The sequence below is a fragment of the Anabas testudineus genome, chromosome 8, assembly GCF_900324465.2.
Source record: "Anabas testudineus chromosome 8, fAnaTes1.2, whole genome shotgun sequence".
Taxonomy (NCBI): domain Eukaryota; kingdom Metazoa; phylum Chordata; class Actinopteri; order Anabantiformes; family Anabantidae; genus Anabas; species Anabas testudineus.
Genome location: NC_046617.1, coordinates 14,517,878 through 14,543,968, shown reverse-complemented (window position 1 = coordinate 14,543,968; position 26,091 = coordinate 14,517,878). Strand labels below are relative to the sequence as shown.

General features: G+C 40.9%; 2 protein-coding genes across 6 annotated transcripts; one reads left to right on the top strand and one right to left on the bottom strand.

Annotated features, from left to right (window-relative positions):
* The first annotated feature begins 159 nt into the window (after positions 1 to 159).
* On the top strand, positions 160 to 7,295 carry slc5a11 (solute carrier family 5 member 11). The gene is made up of 16 exons (XM_026345359.1): positions 160 to 283; positions 1,382 to 1,528; positions 1,926 to 1,997; positions 2,196 to 2,300; positions 2,413 to 2,472; positions 2,578 to 2,682; positions 2,788 to 2,893; positions 2,989 to 3,069; positions 3,152 to 3,357; positions 3,867 to 4,002; positions 4,211 to 4,318; positions 4,407 to 4,557; positions 5,032 to 5,200; positions 5,754 to 5,969; positions 6,207 to 6,372; positions 6,499 to 7,295. The coding sequence occupies exons 2-16, from the start codon at positions 1,382 to 1,384 to the stop codon at positions 6,591 to 6,593; spliced, it is 1,923 nt and encodes a 640-aa protein (XP_026201144.1). The 5' UTR covers positions 160 to 283; the 3' UTR covers positions 6,594 to 7,295.
* A 334-nt stretch (positions 7,296 to 7,629) lies between these two features.
* Positions 7,630 to 25,774, bottom strand: arhgap17b (Rho GTPase activating protein 17b). 5 transcript variants are annotated; one of them, XM_026345327.1, is made up of 21 exons: positions 25,359 to 25,774; positions 21,565 to 21,604; positions 16,951 to 17,055; positions 16,060 to 16,136; positions 15,726 to 15,837; positions 15,307 to 15,383; positions 15,055 to 15,157; positions 14,866 to 14,934; positions 14,615 to 14,696; positions 14,043 to 14,170; positions 13,384 to 13,495; positions 13,220 to 13,301; positions 12,973 to 13,053; positions 12,430 to 12,543; positions 12,236 to 12,327; positions 11,975 to 12,113; positions 10,872 to 11,159; positions 10,113 to 10,234; positions 9,600 to 10,028; positions 8,920 to 8,965; positions 8,191 to 8,325 (listed from the first exon to the last, which is right to left on the bottom strand). In XM_026345327.1, the coding sequence occupies exons 1-20, from the start codon at positions 25,409 to 25,411 to the stop codon at positions 8,958 to 8,960; spliced, it is 2,313 nt and encodes a 770-aa protein (XP_026201112.1). In that variant the 5' UTR covers positions 25,412 to 25,774; the 3' UTR covers positions 8,191 to 8,325; positions 8,920 to 8,957. The 5 variants fall into 5 exon arrangements, with proteins under 5 accessions (XP_026201095.1, XP_026201130.1, XP_026201112.1 ...); XM_026345317.1 differs by having other exon boundaries at positions 8,195 to 8,325; positions 8,914 to 8,965; XM_026345336.1 differs by having other exon boundaries at positions 8,268 to 8,325; positions 8,924 to 8,965.
* Between the last annotated feature and the right edge of the window lie 317 nt (positions 25,775 to 26,091).

Sequence of the window (26,091 nt, the reverse complement as noted above, 5' to 3'; positions counted from 1 at the left end):
AAAAATGGATTCAGCAGTCATTTAGCTCTTAAATTGTTAACTGGAGTGTGTTGTGCGAACACTTGCAAAGTGTCATAAATGGCTTACATTTTAACTAAGCCTTGTAAGACACAAGGTGAAAGTGGAGTTTGATCTTTTGACGAGTTAGTGAAGCTTGGAGACAAACGTGAGATTCCTGGGATCGTCCTTGGGCCATTAGTGACATGCTGTATTGTTTGGGCCAGACAACCCTGCTCAAGACGGTCCAGCTGGAATGATACACGGTGTGAGCGCTTACTGAAAGGTGAGTTTAGTTTTAGATAGTGGTGTCCAATGCAGAGCTAACAAGAAAAATGCTATGTACATTGCAGTAAAGGTAGCTATTTAATAGAGTTATAATTTAATCTCAACTCAGTAAAGTTTGTTTTTGTAGCACCTTGATGGAGAAAATGTCACAAACAGCTTCACAAGCCACAGATGTGTTGAAGTGCACAATAATATGACCTCATATGCTGATAATACAGTTTACAGGTTGGACAATGTGGCTGTCAACATGTAAATGTTCAGGCCTAGAACCACAGCAACAGGTTTAATGAATGTGTCTACAGTAAGACGCAAATTGTAATTGTAATTGTAAATTAATGAAAAAATAATTAATATCCTTGCTTAAATTAGTAATATGATGTGGTTCATCCTCTTAATGTGTCAGTGATGGTTTCACATTTTATTTATGGACTAGTGTCTTTAAACACTATTTTTCTTCTTGGTTTAATCATTGCTCTTGTTGATAATAGTTATTAAAAGATAACATCCTTTTAAATGTAAGTGATGATGGGCAAACTCTCTGTCCCTGTCTGTGTAAAAACAAAGTCAGAGTAACTATTAACATTTTTTTAGTACAACATTTGCTGTTTGTGTTACAATTCATTCCCCTTAACCCAACACAGAAACATTGTCCAGGTGTAATTAAAGCCCTGTAAATCTGGATGTTACCTTCTTAATTTGCATGTCAGGAATTTTTTAAGAAGAATTGTCATTCTGAAAATGAACCATTCTGAGCACAGGGGCTGTACCTTAACAGACTCATACTTCATTACAGTATTATACAGTATTTTATACAAACATTATGTGTTAAAGTAGATGCAGCAGTTTAGAACTGCTGTGTGTGCACATCTGTGTGCCTACTGCTGGGTAGTTTAATTTAACAATGCATTATAATTTATAAGCTTGTCATATCCATATATCAAGTCCTTATCTACAAAGGAACTGTAGCTGCCAAATAAATTCAGCAGATTAGAAATAAAATAAAGTAGACAAAGGACATGCTAATACTTATTCTCGTATTTATGTTGTCAGCAGACAACATACAGTCATTTATTAATGTCTTTTCTTTTGATTCTAGATGACATTTGGCCTTGCAGCAGGGAGCCAAATGACCAGCACGGCCCCATCTCCATCGCCCTCTTCAGGGAACAGAACTACCCTGGTTACTGTGGATATAGTGGTGCTGGTGGTCTACTTTCTACTTATACTGGCTGTGGGCTTCTGGGTAAGAACATGGGAGTAAAAAAAAACAGGTCACTGCTCTAAAACTACTTTAACTCTAAGCATTTCTACACATCTACACCACCTTTTCTCCCTGTTCACGGTACTAAGAACCGCAGGTGGGTTTGGGGTCTGTAGTAGGTTTGCAGGAAGGTGCTGTGTTAGTGGCAGAATACAGACAAAGGATTTTTCTGCTTCCATGCTGTTTGATGAACACTGAGGGCTCTTGTGTGCTCATTACACTGGTTGCACAGAAAGAAATATAGGTCTTGCTGCCTTCCTTCATCTGAACATAGATGGCATGGATTTTCTCAAATGTTCCAAATCACAGGAGAGATTTTATTGCTAGTGATTTCATATTTTACTGTAAAACCCTAAGAGGTCTGTCTTTTTTCTTCCAGTCCATGTGGAGGACAAAGCGCAGCACGGTGGATGGATACTTCCTGGCTGGGAAGAACATGACATGGTGGCCAGTAAGTGAAACACTATACAGTCGATACTGTTAGGATACCCACACAGACTGACTGCTTGATCAGAATCAAAGCCATACCTTTGATAAGTATGTTTAAAGCTTTTATTTCTAATAGTTGACATTTCAGAAGTGGGAAAGAGGCATGATGTTCTGCAGTCCTGGGTTTGATCCTGTTTCTGACTCTCTCATCTATATTTAGGTGGGTGCTTCGCTGTTTGCCAGTAACATTGGCAGTGGACATTTCATTGGCCTGGCGGGGTCAGGAGCTGCAGCAGGAATTGGGGCTATCGCCTATGAATGGAATGTAAGAAATGTCTTAAAACACAATATGCTAACTAACTAAAACATGTTTTACAGTGAAATATTAATCTATAAAAGCTTCATGTGTGAAAATGTTGATGTTTGGTAATGGACAGGGTATGCTGATGGTGCTGCTGCTGGGATGGCTTTTCCTGCCTATCTATATTGCCTCTGGGGTAAAGTGTCTTACACATACAGTAAACTATCCCACAAATATGCACATGTACATAATGGACATAATTTTGTTCATTCATTTCATAATTGATCTCTTTCTTTTTCAGGTAACAACAATGCCAGAATATCTGCAGAAGCGATTTGGTGGGAGAAGAACCCAGTTATTTATAGCCATCTTGTCCTTGTTTATTTACATTTTCACAAAGATATCGGTATGAGGCTGACAGATGATACTGTCTATTCTGCTTTGAAAAGCAAGTGCAAGTGTTTGAAGCCGTTTCTATTGTGTGTGTGTGTCTGTGTGTGTTTCTGATCAGGTGGACATGTATGCTGGTGCAGTGTTTATACAACTCGCCCTACAATGGAACATCTACCTTGCTGTGGTGCTACTGCTGTCAGTCACTGCTCTCTACACTGTAGCAGGTGACCTTCTCTTCACATTTTCAAAATGTCCTGACATATATGTGCTGTTTAATGCTTTGTACCTGTTGTTGAGTACAGCATGTATTGTGTTCCAGGTGGTCTGGCTGCAGTCATCTATACCGATGCTGCTCAAACTGCTATCATGCTGGTAGGCGCTCTCATCCTCATGGGCTTCAGTAAGTCAAATCTGATTCTGCACATCACGTTACCATCACCAGCATTTTATGGTTTAAATTATCGGATTGTTCCCATGTTGAGGCTTTGCTGAGGTTGGAGGCTGGAATGGTCTGATGGAGGGCTATGCTAACGCCATCCCTTCAATCCGTGTGCCCAACTCGACCTGCGGCATCCCTCGAGATGATGCCTTTCACATATTCAGAGACCCAGTGAACTCTGACCTGCCTTGGCCCGGCCTCATTGTTGGCATGTCCATGCCCTCCATGTGGTACTGGTGTTCTGATCAGGTAGTGATTATCAAAGTAAACCCTACTTGGGTGGCAATTTTTCAAAATAGGATCATAAATGTGTTTTAACATAAAAAATATTTAAACCAGGTGATAAATTGCCAAGTCTGATCTTAATAGAGAAGGCAGTTGAGGGCACAGGTACCATGGTTAGTTAACAGGGCTATTAAATGTTTATTTAGATTTATTTTACTTCTAAAAAATCCGGAGGCCCTTCATCTAGAAAAGATTAAAGGGTTTTTTGAATTGAGTTTATTCTGTTCTACGAATTTCTGAAGCTTTGTATTGTTTTTCTCATCATAAGGGTGAAATGACCTTTCATAGAATGGTAACAATAGACACAAGGAGCAGTGATAACCATATTCTGCATATCATTTTAATTGTTTCTGATTTGTGCACATAAAAACTTTACCCCTCCGACTCCTGATTGATAACTGTAAGCCTCAGGATGTTATTATACTCTGTTGAATATCTAATTGAGGGTGAGCTGTGGTTGTGATTCTGGGCAGGTGATTGTGCAGCGCTCGCTGGCTGCCAAGACCCTGACTCATGCAAAAGGAGGCTCACTGCTCGGATCCTACCTAAAGATTCTTCCGTTCTTTGCCGTCATGCTGCCTGGCATGATCAGCAGGATACTTTACACAGGTTTGAAACATGTATTTTTCAATGAAGACAGCAGCTTGGCTATACAATTATTGTGGAGTAATATGACTTCATTAACCTTGTAAAATACATGGTTGCATTCCTGTGATGCTGATGCTTTGAACTTTTTAATATTTAAAAAAAAAAAAGCAGTGACATGTTTTTGGTGCATGACATTGCGGACAATTTATTTTGAGTTGATCTTGTGTAGATGATGTGGCGTGTGCAGACCCTGAGTTGTGTAAACAGATTTGTGGCAACCCGGTAGGCTGTTCAGATACGGCCTACGCCAAGCTCGTCATGGAGCTGCTGCCTGCAGGTGAGACACTTTTTCGCCTGTTACTCTTCCTGTTCTGTCTTTTGCTCCCAGCTATTTTACTCTAAACTGTTTTTTTTTTCTTGTCCAGGACTGCGGGGTCTGATGATGGCAGTGATGATAGCTGCCCTCATGTCCTCTTTAACCTCCATCTTCAACAGCTCCAGCACCATTTTCACCATGGACCTGTGGAAGAGTTTCAGGTCCCATGCATCTGAGTGGGAGCTCATGATTGTGGGCAGGTATGTAACCACACTAGAACAAGTAACCATGCCACAAAATACAGTATGTTTTATGTTTCCATATACTGAAGCTCTGACTGACTTTATGGGAAAAAAGCATCTCTGAATTAGGCAACTTCAGCTTTAGCTTTTTCAATTGAGTTCTTAAAGGCTTATACAGTGAGGAACATTTCATTCCGACTTGGACATCTACTGTAATAAAGTAACCACATATGGCATTATAATGCATTTAGAATGAAACCATGCACCAGATTGTATAATAAATTATTAAATTTTTCTCTCATGCTCACCCAAACCATAAGCCCTCTTTCCACATATTCCTGTGTAATGACTTCACCAGATTTTCTCCTCCAGCCTTTAAACTCATGCAGCCTCATACCCAAATGTACAGGATTTATGCAAGATCAAAGCTGCAATGGGACTAAATTATCTAGCAGAACTTAACTGCATTATCTAATGATGTGTACACTGCAGGGTGTTTGTGCTGGTGTTGGTGGTGGTGTCGGTGCTGTGGATTCCTGTCGTCCAAGCCAGTCAGGGAGGTCAACTCTTTATCTACATCCAGTCCATCAGCACCTATCTACAGCCCCCAGTCTCCATCATCTTCCTCATGGGCTGCTTCTGGAAGAGGACTAATGAGAAGGTATGGTCAAGTTTAATTTATTTTTATCTGCTATTTTTATCCTGTGCTTTATCATTGTTGGAGCATGTGTGCATGCACTCTAGATTCAGACTGTACATTGTAGCTGCAGATATACTTGTCATTTAGATTTTTTTTTTAAACAAAATCAAAGTTTTATTTTACAACCAATTAAATCACAGCCTCAGTCCACCAGCATATTTATCTTTTATATATTTTTTCATATCTTATCATATTTATCTGTATTTATTTCACTATGTAGCTGCGTTGTGTCTGCCTCTCCCCTCATCTTTGATATCATTTATTTATGCTCTATGCACTATTGCAATACTGCACAGAACTCATCTCAATGTCAAGCTGATCTCATATCTTATTAAAAATTGAGTTGACATTTTAAGGAAGACGTGAGAAATGTCTTTTTTGTGATTAGGTCCATCAAACTCTGGGCCTCAACATGAGTGGATGATTAAAGCTGCACTGAAACAGCTTAAACAAAATGCACATCTGAGCGTATATGCTTTTCTTTGTCTCTGCTCTCTATCCCTCAAACTGTCAGGGTGCATTCTGGGGCCTGGTTATTGGTCTGTTGGTGGGCTGCACTCGCATGTTGTTGGACTTCATCTACCCTTCACCTCTGTGCTATGAGGATGATGACAGACCTGGCGTGTTGAAATATGTCCACTACCTCTATTTCTCCACCATGCTGTCCTTCCTCACCCTGATTGTGGTGGTTGTAATCAGTCTGGCTACAGAAGAGCCCAAACCAGAGCAGGTGAGTTCACAGAGTCAGCCCTGGACCCGTTAGCCTATCACAGTTGTATTGTAAATAAATTAATTACATGCAGTTTAGACTTTCTCACCTAAACCCACTGTGCATAGATTCAAGCAACACAGAAATTTGCTCATAACATCTCTCTACAGCTCTACAGATCTCACTTTGCTGCTGAAGTTCACAAATAATTTACAGTATGTACAGTTTTAATGCCTTCTGAAATGTTATTTTAAACAGATCAGTCGCCTCACCTGGTTCACAAGGTTTGACCCCGTGGAGCCCAAAAGGCATGTCTTCTCGGTGGAAGAGAGCAGTAAGAACTTAGAAATGATCGCTAGACAGGTGGATGAGATGGGAGGAGAGCAGGAGAATAGCAATAGGAAAGCATGTCATCACAGGAAAGGTGGGTCTTTGCCCTGTTTGTCATGACTCTTCCATCATTTTTGTTGGTGCATGTGCACGTGCGCGCACACACACACCCACTAAACAGTTCACTGTGTTTTCTCTCACTTTCTTGTAAACTCTCCAGAAAGTTCATCCTTCTGTGTCCAGCATCAGGAGCCAGTCCAGGCTGGCGTCTGCCCTCTACTGGCTGTGTGGGATGGAAAAACGGAAGGAGGGTGAGAATGATGGGACACCTCCTGCACCTGAACAGGCCATTTGTTCTTTAGAAGAAAAGCCACGTCTGCGGCTCATCGTAAACGTCAACCTCATCATTTGCGTCTCTGTAACTGCCTTTATCATTGGCTTCTGGGCTTGACAGGCATGGTACAGTATGACACTCTGAATGTATACTGGTTGTGTGGTTACATAAAATTTTATCGTTATTGTTTAACCAGGATTTTCTTTTTTTCCCCCCCATCTTTTGTTTTTGAAAGTTAAATATGTCCACACAGTGGCGCAGTTTCCCTCAAAATACATGGTTGCTTGTTTTAATTTGTAAAATTAAAAACAAATAGTGAAAATTTCAACTAATTCTATATAATTAATTAATGTGTGAGGTCACGTCTTTTGTAATCTCAGGGTAACAAAATCGTGTTGTAAAAATAAAAAAGATAACACTGCAAAATAAAAACAGTTGAACAATCTTTATTGTTGAGACTAATTTTATGCAAACACCATAAATATGCAGGATTTTTTTTTTTTTTTTTTTTTTTTAAACATAGCCCTCAAACATAACCCTGACAAGGTTAAGATTGTCAGCTGCAATAAAAATTACACACAAAGGTAATTATTTGGCTGGATTGGGCTTGGTGGGAGTGGTCCTACACAAGTTATGAACTTAACATTCATTATCTACAATCAATTTGGTACAAAAAAAAAAAATCCCTTTTAATAATAAAATCAAATCTTGGAGCCATAAAATCAGGTGAGTAAAAATCATATAAAATTCAGATTGAAAAGAAAATTCAAATTTTAACCCACTGGATTGCTAGATATGATCAAAAATATGACCCCACTAGAATACAACTTCTTATATTGCACTCTTTCCAAAATATTTGGTCATTCACTATAATAGAACCTGAGCAGCTGTAAATTTGAATTTAATAACCTGTATCCTATGTCTTTGGTCTTTTTATAGCACAGTGCTGAAATGAGGTGTGATAATATATAAATTTTATTCTGAACATATGTTCTAGAAAAGGTGGAAGAAAAAATATCAAATGCGATTCTGTTTAATGATCATAATCATCTGATCTGCTGAATAAAAAAAAAAGAAAAATAGCAGACATGAGATCTATGTCAGAACCGGACTCATTAGCCAATGGAACGCTTTGAATGCTTCACCAGCACTCTGACTTCAGCTGCTATATTGCTGAAGTTGCATATTTAAATCCCATTTGCCTCGTCTATAGCAAGGCACTGCAGCTCCATGTCAAAATATCCAGCACTATATAGAGCAAACAACAGTTCAATGTGAAGTCTAATACAGAAAGCGATAGCCGGACTGGGGTTTTGTGGGTTTTAGCCACTGCTGTAATAAGCTGAGGTTTCTGGTTTGAGTCAGTATAACAGACAAAAAGGCAGCGTTTTTCCCCCCAGAATAAGCTCTGGCATCATGTGAGTGGAGCGCGAATAGCTGTAGCAAACTGATGCATTTGGGTTACCTGTCTGACATTTGATTCCAAACATTCAAATCTGGACAAGTTATCCCTCTGGTTTTTTTTTTTTTTTTGTTTTGTATTTTTTCTTCACAGAGCGGTGCTTTCTGTCTGGTTGTGAGGGTCTGGGGATGGGGCCGGGGTGATGGTGGTGTTAGTGGTGGGCTCATGACCAGCAGAGCTCTCCCCTTGTTGGTCCACCACCAGCTCAGGGATTAGGGCTCGTCCAGTCCCCTTTAGAACCAGGCCTCCATCTGTACAGGACAGTTGGGATAGGGGTTAGAGGTCTGCAAGTAGCTCCGTTTAGAAATGTGTTAAACTTGAGCTGTAGCAACGAACTTTACACAATAAGACACCAAGGATTGCTCTTGTTTTTAAATTTAGTCAGTACTGAATACTGTACTGTATCTAGTACCAGTTAAGTACTATTTTTTTAGACGTGGGGACAGTTTTCAAAGAGTATCTTTGGTGTGTTAATCTTTAAATGTGGCAGTTTTTCTATTTAGCTCTATGCAGTGCAAGACAATGCACACACAAAATAACAGCACATTTGTTAAAAACAGCTTAGTATGTTTAAGAATAATACAAAAAAACTATTAGCAGGCAAAAGTCACCCAAACTCAGCATAAGGGGCAGGGCAAGAACCTCAAGCATGTTAGTGTAGTTTCAAAGCAGGGTTAATATACAGAACAAACAGAAAAATACGTGTATACAGTATGTATACAGCAACAGCTACACACCAAAGGGAGCCAACGATCCCATTCTTTGTCTTCTCACACAGACACACGAACATGCAGTGGACACAGAAGCGAGGCCAAAGCATCAGCCAATCGAATCCTTACCATTACCTGCCTTGCAAAGCTCATCTTACAGGCAGGCCAGCAGTTCACACATCTGCAATATTTACACATTTCCTGTCATGCTACAGATCACCACAAATGCGTTTAGAGTGTAAGGCATTATTACGATACAATGAAACCAAAGCCAGAAAGGTAAATATAGCACTGCTCCGAGAAATCACCCGATACAGAATCTAGTATCAGCAGACAGCCAGCAAGTGATTTCAGTTGTTGTTATACTGAAGATGCTGCGTTCAATGGTAGACAGTCAAAGTACAGTTAATTAATTGCTGTATTTTCACACCGATTTACATCGAGGATACTTTTTTTTTTTTACAACTGACAGTCTTAGATCCGCGCACCACTCCACTACAAAGGGAACAACCAAAGATCCTCCTTTATTAGGCGTTAGATGAGTTTCCACTGGAAAAACTTGGTCATGCAGCCCATGTTGTGCGCACAAACCCATGCAGACTGAGCTTTGTTATGTTACAGTTTAAACACAGCAAAAACTGTCCTTGTATTTCTGCTGATTATTGAATTGTAATTTTCTTAAATCTGGTTCTTTTTAAAACTAATTACATACAGTAACATTTACTTTAAATATAATGATACTACTCACTTTCTCTGATACTGGTATTACTCTAAAAGTACTGAAAAACAGGAGTCACAAGGGGCAGACTGTTTACCTGTTATTATCTTGGAAGCAGAGCTGCAAAGGCCGTTTCCATTGTCACTGGGTGCAGGTTGTGGGGGTGGTGGCATGCTGGGTCGGGGCCGTGGCCTCGGAGCTGGTCTGGAGGGGCGTGGCAGGGAGTGGTAGGAAGAGAGCGGGTGAAAGTGGGATCCATCATGATTCGCAGTGTCATGAAGGTTGGGAGAGCTGGGGGGAGATGGCTCAGTCTCCCCGTGAGCCTGGTGGGGTTGAGGAGGCTGCGGGGGTGGGTGGCTGGGAGCCTGGATTAAGCCATCTTTGCTAGGGTTGCGTCGGGGAGTGATGGGTGGATGATGAGGGGAAGAGGGTGGATGATGAGGGGAAGAGGGCGGCTGGATGTTACTGGGCTGGGAGGCAAAGGGGCTGGCCGCTTTTGGCGGAGCTGGGGCCTGCTTCTTGGTGCCTTTCCAGAAAAACATGATCAATATCAGCATTAGATATTTGTAATACTAATGGTATTAAATAATCCGAATGAACATACACTCACCTCTGCGGACCATGTGTGGACTAGGCCCTCTGGACCCACCCTGAGACTGTGGGGTTCCTGCAGTAAGATGGAGTGAACCATTCCTCTGGGGAGGGGGAGTGGATATGAGGTCACGGGCTGGGCTGTGAAAATACAATAAATCAAAATGTTAGTACATCAACATATCATCTTCATTGTGGATTCAATGAGCAAGTGTTGCATCAGTGCAAGAACTCATGCATAATATGAGGGAAAAAAAAACTGCAGACATTTCCATTCAAGGTCTGATTACAGTAGATGATTATCATGATTAAAAACTCAAAAGACAGAAAGAAAAGTGTGGAGAAGCAAATGGGGGAAATAAAGTTTGCTCTGAAAACTGAACAAAGGTTCTATAATGTGTTGCATGCAAAATCAGACGACAATGCGGTCAAACACTGTGACACGCTAACAGGCAGACAGGAAGGAAGGCAAGTATCATTTTAAAAATAGGTCAAGGTTGGTCAATCATCACAACGAGCAGGGGGGAGAGATAAAAGTCGTAAGCATAAAATGATTGTCATTGCATTACATTCTTAATTTGTTAGAATGAAGCTAACTTTAAAGCTGTGGACATTGTAGACACTGTTATTCTTTTAATTGACTATTTTATGATTTGCAGTATGGGAACTCAAAGATAAATCAAATGTATGACAAACAAAGGGTGGGTAGCGCTCCGGGCTGGCTGATTGGCTGCGAGCAGGCGGTGGAGTATTGTTGCTACCTCAGCTCGCTCCTTACCTGCTCTCCTCTGCGCTGAGCTGGGTTACAACATGAGGTTGCACTGTAGCTACCTGGACCCCACCACCCAGACCACCACCACCACCAGCACTACCAGCTCCACTCAAGACTGGCTGCTCAGCCTCTGTAGTTGGGGACGGAGCCTGCTGCTGGTGCTCAGGCTGGTTAGGAGCCCAAGCTTCCAGTGGGGGGAGTGGGGGCTGGAAGGTGGGTGAGGTAAGCTGTGGCTGCTTTCTATTTACAGCGCTGGCTCTACGTGGAGTGGGCTCCGGCTGTTTGTTAACAGTGCTAGGGAAGGGGGAGAGGGGAGAGAGTTCAGGAGGGCAAACCACACACCATCAGACAGTGAAAGAGACCACGAGACAGAAAAACAGCAAGAGCAGAGACAGAGATAGAGAGAGAGAGATGTTGCTGCCAGAGACAGAAAGAGACACCACTTCCTGAATTCAGCGAAACCAGTTCAGAAAGACGAACCCAGAAAGGACATAACCAAATGACAGGGACCTTTTACAGTAAACAGTACAACTTAGAACTGTGATATCACCGCAGAGGCAGAGGACACAGATGCCACACCATACCAACAAAATGCAAGGAAGCCCACACAAAACATAAAACCAGCAACCTAAAGTATGACCTAAGCTTTAATTGGACATAAAGAAGATAACACAAGAGTATACAGGAGTAACACAGGAGAGTTTTAAGACAAACGGTATGCGTTTCATTAAAATATCTGAAAGAGAGCCGTTTTATCTTTATCATGTTCTGTACCAGCCTTAATGAAAACATAACGGATTAGCTTGTGATGAAATCACCTAGACAAAACAGAACTGTGGGGGAAAAATATAAATCACAACAAACATCATTTCCTTCTTTCACTTATCAGTAAACTGGATCAATAAGGAGCTACATTAGGCTACAGCTCGGCTTTGAAGTCTGGACTGGGCAGATCTTCAGTGGGTGTTTCTGTGACTGTGATGGACTCGTCAGCCACTACATAGAGGGCTGACACGGCTGGGCCCCGCGACTCCTGCCTGCTCAGTGTCTTGGGACGGGACGAGAGGGTGAGAGGCAGGCTGAGGCTGAGGTTGGGGCGAGACAGATACCTGTCTTTACGGGGAGTGTGACTGTCCCCGTCCTGCCCCACCAGGCTGCCAGGGCGTCTCCTATCCATGTGGGATTCAAGCTCTGGGGTTGGGGGGTGGCTGGGCATGGCGAACATGCCTGAAACGTTGAAATCCACCTCTGGAGGCAAGAAGAAAATCGAGAGGAGATGATGAAGAGAGTAATATGTACTGTAGTAGTTGAAGAACGTGTTTTCTTTAGTCTAAGGCAGAGACAGGGAATACAACAAACAGATGTTTTACCCTCAGGGAAGAACCAATCAGCATGTTGGATAATCGGCTCAATTATGGCGACTACGTGGACAGATGTTGCTGCTGCCATCTCTGCCAGAGTCCTGAATACAAACAGACAGTAGAGGGACAGGAGGGGGCTCAGTTGGCTTCATCACATGTAGCTAGAACAGTAAAATAAGGTGAACAGTGTGCAAGGCTCCTACCCCTCTGTCTTAGCCCAGAGCAGGTTGGGTCCCAGTACTATGGCGATGTTGCTGGGAGTCATTTTATTAACGTCACTATCCTGAGCCAGTTTAGCCAGGAACTTCACCAGATACCTGCAACAGAGATATATGCTGCTGTGACAATCTTGGCCAAAGGTTATGAATCATTCAAAGGAGAACTGAGTGCATAACAAGGCAATGAATTTACTTATAGCATACTAGTTTTTTATTAAAGCATCTACTTAAAATATCCTGTCTCTGCAGCTTTTTACCTTTTGTCATTGCAAAACTACAGTCCTAGTACCAAGTGATATTGCTGACAGTTCTATTTTTCACTTTCGAAAGTGAAAAACAGAACTGAAATTCTCTTTATACACTCTTATACTGTTGCTGAAATGAGAAACAGCCTTAGACATGAACTGAGTCAACAGTACAGTGCATTGCATCATCATCACTTTATACATGTACAATGTACAATGTACGTTCTTTTCTGTACAATGTACAGAAAAGAACGGAAGAAAACAGGGTTAAAAATGCTCTTACCTGAGGTTGGCTTTGTGAGCCTTTGGCAAATGGTCGCATGTGACCCACAGAGCCTGAAGCCTCTTATCAGGGTCTGACACACTGAAACCGCACACATAATATTTGCTTGTTACATAACCATAAGCATATCTAAATCAGTTGGAGAGCATACACTGCTTCAGGTGTGCGTTTATTTTTATAAGCACACCGAGAGTGTTTTACAGGATATTAAAGTTACATTGTGCATGTGCTTGTGTGTTGTTCTTACTTGGAGGCCTGTATCCACTCGTCGTACAGGCTAAAAGTCATCAGAGGCTCAGGAAGTTCCCTGAGGTAGGACTTCAGGGCTCCTGTGTGCAAACAGAAAAGCTATGAGAAAATGATGTGGACCAGATGGTTTGACTTTTTGTGCATTTGTAGAAGAGGTTGTACCAGCGACAGCGTGGGGATCCGAGTAAAATTCTTCGAGTTGTGAGGTGGAACAGTCCAGGGCCGCCTTGAGCTTCTTCAGCTTTGAAGCTCCAGCAGCTATTCTGAAGAGTCCCTGCAAAGACAGGAGAAAATAAATGGTGGTGGGGACTTTTGTGGTAGGTACAGGCCGACTGGTCTCCATCCTCAATTTAAAGATTTAGATTGGTATCTGCAGAGGCAACACAATAAAAGTGTGCCATCAACAAAGTGACCGAGAAAGACAGTAGAGGAATTGTTTTGTCACCAATAGAGATGTGGTTCTTTCAGGATGAATATCAGACTGACAACAAGAGTTTTGTTTCCTTTTAAATCATCCTCCTTGGGGAGTCTAGTGATACGGTTACATTTAAAGAACCTAATAGTGAATATGCTAATGCATAACAGATGTTCGCCCTGCTTTACTCTTCCCCTTATCCCTGCAGCCACAAGGCTAACAGACCACAAGTTGGCCACAGATGTTTCCAGACTGTATGTGCCATAATTTCTAGAGAGCAAGTCCACAAGATTCACATCTCCTTCCAGCTCTGGAAAGAGATGAGTGGGGCAGTTCCAAGAGTGGAGCGGTGAAGTTTTATAGCTACAAATGTATGTATGTTTGCCCTCCATAACTCCATCCACACCTCCTCTTTCATGCCAGTTTCCAGCAGCATCATGACGCAGGCCTCCATGGGCAGAGCGATCTCACGGTTACTCCTCTTCAGGTGCTCCTCCAGGGCTGTACCGAAAGCTGGCTTCTCCGTACAGGAATCTAGATGAGAATTAAGTGATTAATATCTTTGAACCAAGGTATTTTCAAAGCATTTCATATCTGGCAACTTTAGAATCTAACTTATTGTCTGAGATGCCTACTCTGTGTCTTTTTCTCTTCACATCACCACAGTCATGCATTCATATAACTGGAAACCTTATTACAGCTATGATAAGGAAATTAGTTGAAGGTAGCCGTAATCCACTAAATGAATACAAAAAAAAAAAAAAAAGAGTTGCGTTTCCCTTTAAGAGCAAAACAGGTGCAACCCAACAAGTAGTGACAGGTCAGTCTGCATTTCTCAACAGCAGAGTGAAGTTGTGTGTTTATATATCAAAAGATATGGCTATAAACTAAACTATAGGAACTAAAGGGAGAGACATAAAGTTATGTTTCTAAAGTTTATAGTTTGCATATATAATCAATAACTGTGTTGCTGTTTACCTTGCTGTCTTTTAATTGTAGGTATAGCTGCCTCCAGAGCTTCCAGAGATTTTCTGTGGTAGACTGCCTGGGCCTCTAATAACTGCAATATATATACAAACATAAACAAAGGTCATATATATAAAGTTTGCGCATACAATATAACAAGAACTCACACTGTATCACTTAATAATGTGGTTATAGTGGATGGGACCGTATTTGCCTCATACTGCCATTATAGTCGCAGCTCATTTAAACTGAGGTGCACTCACCGTGACATAATAACGTGCATACTCTCCCTCTTTGGAATAAAAGCTGTACAAGTCTGCAGAAAGCTGGTCCTGTGGATGATATAAAACCATAAAGCAACCCTAGCTAGAAGGTACAGCCACTAATTGATGTCTCCATTGACACCGCCACCAAACACCAACAACAGCAAAAAACACAACAACAAATCAAACCTTGCATATTTCTACTTTATTGAGAGCCTCGTCCATCTCATCTTTGAGAGAATCAGCCTTAGCTACCACGGCCTGGTTGTTGGACTTTGTTGCCTGGTACCACCTGGAGACAGAGGAATCATTTAGACAGTCATATCTACAGTAACATTGACACATGTTTACAGCCATTTAATACAACAACGGATGATAAGCAGGCTAGAACATTGACAACATATGAAAATTCCTCCATGTGAAGATAATAAGCAAGTGTACCTTGTCTTGGCTGAGTCATAATCCAGAACCAGCTTGGCGAGTTGCTTCCTCTGTTTCAGTATATTAGGAATCTCGACCTGTGAGAGAAACCGTTAGGATCACAAGATGAGTACATACAAGTATATAATTTATAGTCAACTCTGGGAAAAGCTTTCCCGTGAGAACGTTTTTTTTCAGTGTGAATCAAGCTGAAAAGCAATGGAACACAAAAAGATGCCAAAGGCCTTGTTGAATTTGGCATAATCATGGGATAAAACCCACAGCAAGTACAGAGTTTGTACAGGCTTATTGAATGTTTCAGTCAATAGTAAGACTTGAGATTAAAGGAATAGGGTAAAAGCACTTTTTTTTTTGCATCCTAAGCAACAAATTTATTAAAAAGATATTAAAAAAGCGAGTGGAACAAACTGGGTCTTCACCTCGGTCAGCTGGTTGAGGGGATCCAGGATGTCTTTCTCAATCTGCACTTCATAACCCATCAGTTCAGTGGCCACCTTTCCAAGCGCATCCCCACACACATCCATCATCTTGCTACTCGCACATACAGGAATTTTATAAGAATACAGACAAAAATGTTAAAGTAACAAACACTCACACATTCACAGTGCTTAGAGTCCAGCAATCATTTTTAATGTTCAGTTAATAAGGATTAGAATGAGATTGAATTTTTGAGTTGTCACTGAAAGCAGCACACTAAATTAAATGCTGCTTAAACTGGTCTTGGCTGTACAGCAGTCAACTTTCTCTTCTCACCCGATCGGACTGTCCTCTCCTATCTGGCCGCTTCCATCCTGCATGGCCTGGGACAGTGTTGTCAGGGGCAGTTTTTTCTACATGCAGACCAACAAAGAGAGGTTTAGCCTATTAAATAACGTGCAGAAGAAATTACTGAGACAACAAAAAAGGAGAGAAAACACTGCAACACATCTGCATGTCTGTCTGTTTGTTTTGAGGTGTTTGCTTTTCTGATTTGGTTTTGGCAAAACTGTGCTGAACAAATAGTTCATAGATAACCTTATGAACAACCTGTGGGATTTAGAAACCTAGATAATGCCCCAACTTTCATGAGCTGTCAGTAAATGTGTTAAATAAACTACATATATATAGATATTTGAAACCAGGGTAAAAAGTATGACAAAGTAATATTACTTTGGTCAGTCAGCTTCCAGTAACAGCTGGGTGTGTGTGTGTGTGTGTGTGTGTGTGTGTGTGTGTGTGTGTGTGTGGCTGGGGCAGGTTTGCTGCAGTTATAATAAAGTTAGCATGAGGCCAGCGCTGAATATTTTTCTCCTGAGTCAGATCTCCTCATATCTCTGTGTTACGTAAGAAGAGATGCAATGTGTTCACAGCACTAGACAGAAGGTCCTCGCTGATACTGACAGCGGTGTCACAGTCATTCACCTTATTTATTTTCTGTATGAGGTACAAGCAACACTAGCACGCCTTTCTGTGGGCTTTTAGGCTTAATGGAAATGTTTTACATACAGATCATGACTTTGTGGCAGGTAGCTTTGCTGCATGCTCTGATAACAAGATAAGTTTATGGCCGGCCTGCTCTGTTGCGAGAGTCTACAAAGTGCAGCTGCTGAATGGGAAAGTAGGGGAAAAGCAAACTGTGGTAAAGAGAAATCAAGTGCTTCTTACATGTCTCTTGTCGGTGTCTGTGCCAAGCTGACCCTGCAGACATGACACCAGCTTCTTGTTCGTGTTGTGCAACACAGACCGCACAGTCTCCAACCGCTTCTCAATCTGTGTACACACATAGAACACAAAAGGCGACGTTAAAAACAAATCTGTACAAACAAAATAAGCCTGCTGTGAAGAGAAGAGTTGATGAAAGAAACTCGTGTAATGGCACTTTTATCTTCTTAGCACACACATGCAGAATTTCCCGTTTAACAGAAACAAACCAGGTGAGAGTTAGGAATCAAAACACAGATGCTGCATGAGGGCACATTCATCTCTAGACTTTCCATCCTGCTTGTGTCACTGAAAGACGATGGAGGATGTTGATGCTGTTTGTCCAGCTCTGTTCTGCAGCGTGCACTGCAGATGAGTACAGACTGATGGATTGTGGGCTTTACTGAGAACAGGGGATGTTTCCATCTCAACATATGAAGTCTCCGTGCAGAGACTATCAAGGAAAGAGCTGAATAATTTTTACTTGTAGTTTCAAGCTACAACATGCAACTTTTGGAAACCAAGCTAGCCGTAGCACTCCACCCAGGGTGTTGAATACTGATCTGTGTCAATACATCTGTGGTCACAATCTGTGGCATCTCACAGATATGCACATAGTACCCTTTCATGCCAATATGTGACGCACAGGGTTGGACTTTCCCTGGTTGGAATGGGGGCCCCTCGTTCAAAAACCTCAACAAGAGAATGACTTTGACTTAGTGCCAGTGCTGCTCTGTGTCACAGGAGACTTTAACAGTGCTTTGCCATATTAAAATAAAGCTATGTAGCGTATCTTGGGAAATCCTTATTTCAAACATCCTTTAGGTTCATCCTGCACAATTACATTTTGCCACCTTTATAAACTCATTAACTGTATTTTTCTAACATTATCACAATCATCAATCATAAGTTGTTGACATTACTTCAAAATACAGAGATTTGCATTATGTGTTAAAGTTTGTCTGTTTCTTGGTTGTTTCATTATTGACATGCTGATTCTGCACCCAACTCGCTGTCCGCCTTCTAAGTATTCGTTTCCTCTTCCTGTTTCAGTATAAACATCCAGCTGTGTCACTGTATCTGAGGTGTCTCAGTCTGCCTTCTGATTCTCATCTTTCTCTTACTGTTCTTCTTTTACTCCCGCCCCCCCTCACTCCTTCGCGGTGCTCTTTACAGCACGTCAGGCTCTCTCAATTATACGTTCTCTTCCTCCTCCCCCAGTCCTGCAGCTGTTGCTTAATGCCAGACCACAGCTGGACTTAACTTCCTTGCCTGGATCCAACTGATTCGCTCACTATTCAGATGATCCTCCAGTTCTGATTAATGCATGGAAGTCTAGCTGTATCTGGTGATCGCTCGATTTGTTCCAGACTTCCAACTCTCTGTGCCAGTAAGGAAAGAAAGAAGCCTGAGCGACTGCAGTGTGGGCGGTACGGTGGACTGGATATGCTGGGTGACTGCATTGTCTGTGGTGATGGAGAGAGTATTTCAGAAGACCCTCAGGATACACACTAAATATGCAAAATATCATGTCTCTTATGATGAGTTACAGTCTGTTTTACACAGTTTACATGCAAAACTTAAAACTCAGACAAAGATACAGACTGATGCACATCAACAGAAACTCCCGGACAAAGTGAAGTCATTGAGTTGAAGAGAGGAAAAAAAAGCAGGAAAACTCCCTGATCACTGGCAAGATTAACAGAAAAGGGACGATCCCTTCCTCTTGCCTTTCTAGTTATGGAGCAGTCCAGAGGTTTATGGACTGATGGCTACCATCCTTTTTTCCACGCAGCAATGAAAACAAAGAGCGCTGTGGACCTCTGACCTGCCACTGTAGAAAATGTGGAACATTTAGTGAGTCACAGAGGAACCCGACCGGTGGATACAATTTTGTTTTCTGACTGAAATCTGGCTGTTTTTGCTGACTGGATAGTTGGTTAACTACTGGGCTGGCCCGCTGGCTGGATGATTACTAGCTGGCTGACCCTGTTGGCAGGACGGTTAAATGTCTGCCGAGCTGATGACGAAGCACAAACAGATTTAAAATGCCACAGTAGGCCAAAAAGCCATGTTTTCTAAAAGGAATGCTCAGACATTCAATTAAATGTGTTTATTCTTTGTTGATTTGCACACATGCACTATAAAATAAAATAATATTTTACCTAATATACTATACCACTATAGTGGTGTGGGAGAGACAAGAAGCTAATAGCTTATACAAGATAATAACAAAACCACAGTTACACTAAATATTCATTTTCATGCAGAGAACAAGAGGAGGATGTTGGAATCACTTTAACGTTTATATAATACATATGTAACTGGAGCCAGCACCTCTTTCTAATGGAAATCTGTATTAAGAGACCAAACTGTACAATATATTTCACTTTAAAATGACAATGAAAAGAAGAGTTATGTGCCGTGCTATTTCTTGGTTTACTTTTACACAGGGTTCAGTATCAGATGTAAATATGCTGCAGTATCCACAACAATTACAGTCCTAAGTTGTATTCAAATACTAACATGTAGAACCACCTAAACCCTGACTCTGACCAAGCACGCAGTGATACAATCCAGTCTGACAGCCTCCTCAACTCTTCCACTGTGGCTGGATGTGTCCAAACAAGTTAAATGCCGTAACCAATGCAAAAGACTACGGAAAACTGGAAAAGACACCATGGAAATCAGTGTCAAATTTCATGTTGGATGGTTCATAGAAGGGGGTGTGGGAGCATGTAGAGACGGGAAAAGGAAAAACTATTCTTTCTATGCTCATGTTTGGAAAAGAGGAAAAACTTTTCCAGCCTGTGTGATTGAATTAAAATGCTGATACTGACTCACTGCTCGATGAATCAGTAAACTGTGAGCCACACGTTTTACACAGATGACTGTAATCAGAGAACATATCACTAAACTGCAGCAACCAGTTGACTATTTCATGTCTTTTTGTCATATCTGTGGTTCCTTGACTGATAACTTGGAGCTCAATTTGTTGTGCCAAAAGACATTGAGGCCATTTCCATGCTGCTGATTGCCTGACAAACGCATTCCTCTCTGAGCGCTGCAGCTACAAGAATGTCTAACACAGCACAGCCTGTGCTATGTGCCTTTAGGACAATAAAATACAAGGATACACTGAACTGTTTACACTGTGAAAGTAAAAAAGAAAACACGGCTTTGGTGCATGCTGCATTGATTACAGCAAAACAACCATCTTTGTGTATATGTTCAGATTCAATAAGAAATATTAATTTTGTAGTGTCAAAGTGTGTTGTATTACTTTGTGTGAACTATGAGGTTCATAGTTCACTACTGAAGGTCATAAAACTTCAATACTCAATGATAAAATCTTTTCCTTCACTCTTTACTTACATCCCACAAAAGCTTCATTCACCTGTAGACATGCACTGACTTTCTCACTCATGTATTTTTTCACACTCTTTTCCTAGCAGTGATCTCACAGTTTCACTAGTCAGCGTACTCCCATCCCCCTACACACAGTGACACACACACACACACACACACACACACACACACACACACACACACACACACACACACACACACACACACACACACACACACACACACACACACACACACACACACACACACACACACACACACACACAATACGCAGAATACATCCAGTGTGATTTCAAGAAAACAGAACATTGCCAGGATTTGCTTCGAGTGGAAAACCATGAGGCACTTTTCTTTCAATGCCAAACCCCTGAGCTGGCAAGGCATTAGTGAATGAAAGACTGCACAGTATTATTTTAATACCAACTGTTGTACTCCAAGGCTGCAGAAAGGCTTGGCATGAACAAGCAGCTGAGGTATGATGGCTTAAACAGAGCGTTTGAGGAGAATGTGTAAGTCGTATGATGACTTCTGTATTTTAGTTGTGTAGAGAACAACTTCTATAAAGAGCAGTTATACTCACTGAAAATAAAGGAACCAGGACCGGACACCCCTAATAGATGACAGATGATATTTATATACACGTGTGTGTATATGTAAATATAGCGTTTTCTTACTTTAAGTAATTTATTAATTATTAATTTATTTCTTCTTTATTAATCTGCTGATTTCAGATTCAGAAAATTGTGTAGAACCCAAATATTTTCAAAACTATCAAAAACAATACTATCAAATTAACTCCTCATATCTGTGAAACTAGGACCAGCAAATGTTCAACAGTGTGCTTGATAAACGAATTTCCAAAATTGTTGCAGATCAATATTCTATTAAATACATTTATCGGCATATATTTGCAAAAAGAAAATATAGGTAAGGGTGTGTTTATGTCATACTCAGCAGGACAAATTCAATAATAAGCAATAAAATATCGGAAATTTGACTAGTCAAACCATTATACTACCACTGGACACTACACTTCTATGATTCACTACTCACTGAACAACGCATAGACCTGTCTACTGTCTGAATGTTAAACCCCAGACTATTATTTTTCTTCAACTCTGTGAAACTAGATACATTTCTTTCATCTGAAAGTTGATGCACGTGAACATTATTATATATACACTTATTAAATAAGAATGTCATATTCACCTGTATGAGGTCATCGCTCAGCACCTCAGTTTTCTCTGCCCTGTAGAGAAAAACACAAAGAGCAAAAGTCAAATACCAACAACAAGCAGACTAGAACAAAGCAGAAAACTCCACAAACACATGAACGAAATAATGCAATGCAAGAATACAATAGTATAGTAACATTATAGAGTATTTCATTATATTGTTTTAGTTTTAGGAAGCTGAGAAAAGAAGTGCAGTTCTTTGGTATATTGTAACTGAATAGTTGAACTAAACAGACCGAACTTGGAAAAAAACAGTGGATGAGGCCATCAAACTAAAAAACATCATTCAATCCAGCCCAACCTGTTTGCAGTTTACATGGTGTGCCTGCAGTATAGTTACACAGTGTTGCCACATGATTTAGTTGAAATGTGCTGGGAGCATATCATACTGAAAATGTATCCACAAAAGCATGAGCCTATCAGGACTTGTGCCTGTGACCGAGTGGATTTCTCCACTCTGTCTGAACATTTACTTCCTGTTCCTGTCAGCTGCACCTTGCTTGTTTTGGCAACAGGGGGATGTGTGCGTTTGTATTTGTGTGGAGGAGTGTGGGAGTTGCCAAGCGGCTTGGTTTTGTCCGAAACACACCAAACACACGGCACAGACTTGCAGAATCTGCAGAATATAGAATAAAGGTGACAAGACTACAACATTTCTAGGAACTAATGACAAAATACCAAAATCAACTCAATTTGTTTCTTGATTTGTGACCTAACTGCAGATTTTTCCCCATTTCAGAGTCAGAAACTAATCATTGCTTTGTATTTTTTGGATTGAATCTTGCTGAGCTAGGGAGCCCAGCAACTGGGCTGACAATTCATCCAATCCCAATCTAGGAAATACACCAACCACACACCAACAGGCACTTCTATTATGTCTCTACACACAAAACCCTGAAGATTTCTTCCCCCTCTCAGCCAGCGCAGGCCCACAGTATAGATTTAAATCTCGTCGGGATCAATTAACCTTCTCCCTCAACAAGAGTTATTTATACTTAATAGTTATACTTAATACTGTTCTGAGACTCAGAAATAAGATCTTCACAAGTCTCACCCTGCAGACACAGGCTTACCTCGCCAATGCCTGAAATATCTTCAGGGACAATCGAAAACGATCGAAAACGCCTTCGGTTGCGCTTTGCTGTCTCAAGCTTGTAACATAAATAGATATTTAAATTCAACAGATTAATTGTTGCAAAGGTTGGAAATAGTGATAAATGATTTGCTGTTTGCCAAACATAGTAAGGGTAGTCAGTATCAGGACTGTTGTTAGACAAAACAAGACACAGTCATAGTGCAGGTTGCCCTGGGATCTTGTGTTGGACATTTTCACTCCTAACATAACATAACTTGAACAAAAAATACAAATGGTCATCAGTTAGCACCATCTATCTGGTCAGATTCATACTATTCACTTATTCTTAGATTAAATTCACTATTCTATTAAGCAAAGCCTGACGTTTGCTTGAGCTTGTTAATGTAGCAGTTCAGCAGAGGTTGAGATGTACTCTTTATGATGGTGTGAGATATGATCTGGATGGTCCTGATCACATTACACATTAGCCTATACCGAGTTGTCTCTGAAGGAAACAGCTACATGAACAATCTTTCAGATTCCTATCAATATTGAATTAGCATTGATTTGACTGGAGGGCAGTTTGGTCCTGTTCCACGGCTATTGTTCTAAGAATAGACCTTTACAGTGCTGAAATAAAACAACAGAGAAAGCTGAAAACTAACTGGACTGGATGTACTGTTTTATGTAAAAGTACTTTAATTACGAAGGTCATAGGATTAAAAAAATAAATGTATTCTATAATGTTTAACTTTAATTTTAATCCCATATCAAAATATGGTTAAATTCCTTTGCAAACTCCTCTTTCCAATGTCCTCTGGAGGTTTATCAGTATCAATAAACACTGCTAACCTGCTATTTTTTAAAACCACACTGCAAGTGAGCATGTAAATCAAATTGCTTCCTCCTTAATAATCACATGGAAATCAAACTGGCTTCCTCTTTTTAAACTGGCTTCCCTCCAACTTTGTCCCCGTCAACAACCACGGAAATGCTTACTCCACAAAAACCCTCCATGCCTGGGCCTTCCTGTGCCAAACAGAGAACCACCTCAACACAACTGTCATCAGGGAGTCTAGGTTCACTGGCTTATGAAACAGATAACAGGTCGTCTAGTCCTGTAGTAGCATCAAGCTTTTAATCAGATTTTCATCCAAGTTTGTCTTATTTGTGTTGCAGGACGATACAGGACTCTTTAAATTGGCGGTAACAGAGTTTATAGTTTAGTTTATGTTGAATAAAGACTGGGAAAAACAGTAACTGAGTAGTTAGTGGTTGCTTCTTGTGATCACTGCCTGCATAATTCTAATCCTCCTTTTTCAGCATCACCCTGCTGAACACCACCATGTATTTTAACTCCCACTTCCAGATAGTTATGCAGATGTCTAGCACGATAACCTCTCTGCAGCAGTAATCCACAATGGGTGTGGAACGCTCCTGCCTCTGAGTAAGCGAGGCTCTCATTCTGATCACTTGGGTTTTTACTGCTCTTGCACAACATATGGAAGAATGTATCCGAGGTCAGTGCTGCAGGGAAAGTCATTTTGAAGCAGCATTAAGAGGACCTCATCTGCAGACACCATCAATGCAGTAAATAACTGGAGACACTGGCTCAGTGGTGGCTGCAGAGCTGGAAACCCCTGTGGGTATGGAGATGAAGGGAGATAGTATAGATATTCTGTGTGTGTGTGTGTGTGTGTGTGTGTGTGTGTGTGTGTGTGTGTGTGTGTGTGTGTGTGTGTGTGTGTAAACCAATTGGTATCACCACAAATCAGGAAATACATGTTTGTGTGCAGGAACAGATCAAGAGATTTAGAGGGTCCACAACAATTTCAGGAATTACCAAAAGGAATTTGTGGGGAGGCGTAGGTGGGGTAACTATATATTTTAAAGTGTATCCAATATATAGAGAGGTTTTTCTACATTTCTCAGTTTTACATACATTTTAACTAAATATATTTTGATTTTAGACTGTTGATACATTTTATGATGGGCTCATTAGAGCTGCAATGAGAATTCAGTATCAGTAAAATTGGTTTATATGGTCTATATAAAGAAAATTATTATTTTGATAATCAGGGGCTGGTTTTATTTGTTTAGTTTCAGTCTTAATTGTGAGTTACTTTGTTTGTGTTATCTTAAATGAAGTAGAATATCTAGGGCCTTGGGAAATTATTTTATGTTTAGACAAAATATTTAACAGTTATTGTAAGAAAATACTTGTTAGATGAATCATAACCAACATTTCCTTTGGTTGCAGGCCAAAAACTAACTAAACAGCAGCCACTCTGTCCATTCACTGATATATGAGGAAAAGTTCAGTGATTTGTCTACAAAACATGCTTCATACACCGTTAAACCACATTGGGAAAGTCTCTAACGAGCACACAGGAAATTGTAGAATCAGACTTCTCTTATTGTGTAAGTAGATTTACTTCTACTTAGATTTAACTTTCCTAAAATGATCCAGGTTGCACACAAACACGTCGAAACGTGACCCAGCCCTTCCGACACCGCCCGCAACAAGAAGACAGATGACAATGCAAAAAAATTAAAAAAAAGAAAGAAGAAAGAAAAGAAAAGGCGACAGTGTTTTTGACAAACTATGAAACGCAACATGAGCGCTGGTCTTCGTGTTTAGAAACATCTGACATCTGTCTGCAGCGGTGCATGTTGTTAGTACAAACACCCACCTTCCGACTGTCTGGTTGGCGAGTTGCTTCATGCGATTGAACTGCTTCTTCATGTTTTCCTCTCCCGTGTGTCTCCTGCAAGTCTTGGAAAAGTTAGTGGCACCTCCGAGCGCTGCTGTTCATCCACCGTGGATCCACAAGTTGCGCTACGTCGCAGCCATTGTGGCAGCAAAGGGCTGATCTCCGACCACTTCTTTTATTACACACTACAAGTGAATGGTTTGCCTCGTTGAACCCGGTGACATTGGCCGTCGCTGTTAAATCCCAGTAAGAAACACAGAAGGGGCCTCAGATCAGCTTGTGGAGCTCCATAGCCACGAATATGTGCCGTCCTTTGAAACTCGCTGTTCAACCAGTGTGGTGGGAAGAAGGAAGTGCCTTTACTTCCCTGCTGTAAGCTGCATGGCCCGATGGTGACATGTGATACCTTAGCAAGAAAAAAAACAAAAAAACACACATTGACTCTTGGTCTGTGATGATCATGGCAAAATCAGTGGTTTGACAGTGGGAACAAAACGTAGAAAATCACTTTAAAGTTTATACTTAGGCTGATGGTTTCAAATAAACTAAACCAATAAGGGGAAAGCCAGAAACAGGACTGTACTTAAAAACATACACCCATTACCTAAAGAGGAATAAACGAGCCACCAATCTGCACCCAACAGCTGATAAATAGCCCAGAAGTGACTAAAAGCTTTCACCTGCCTTCAACCCTCCCACTACTGATCCAGGG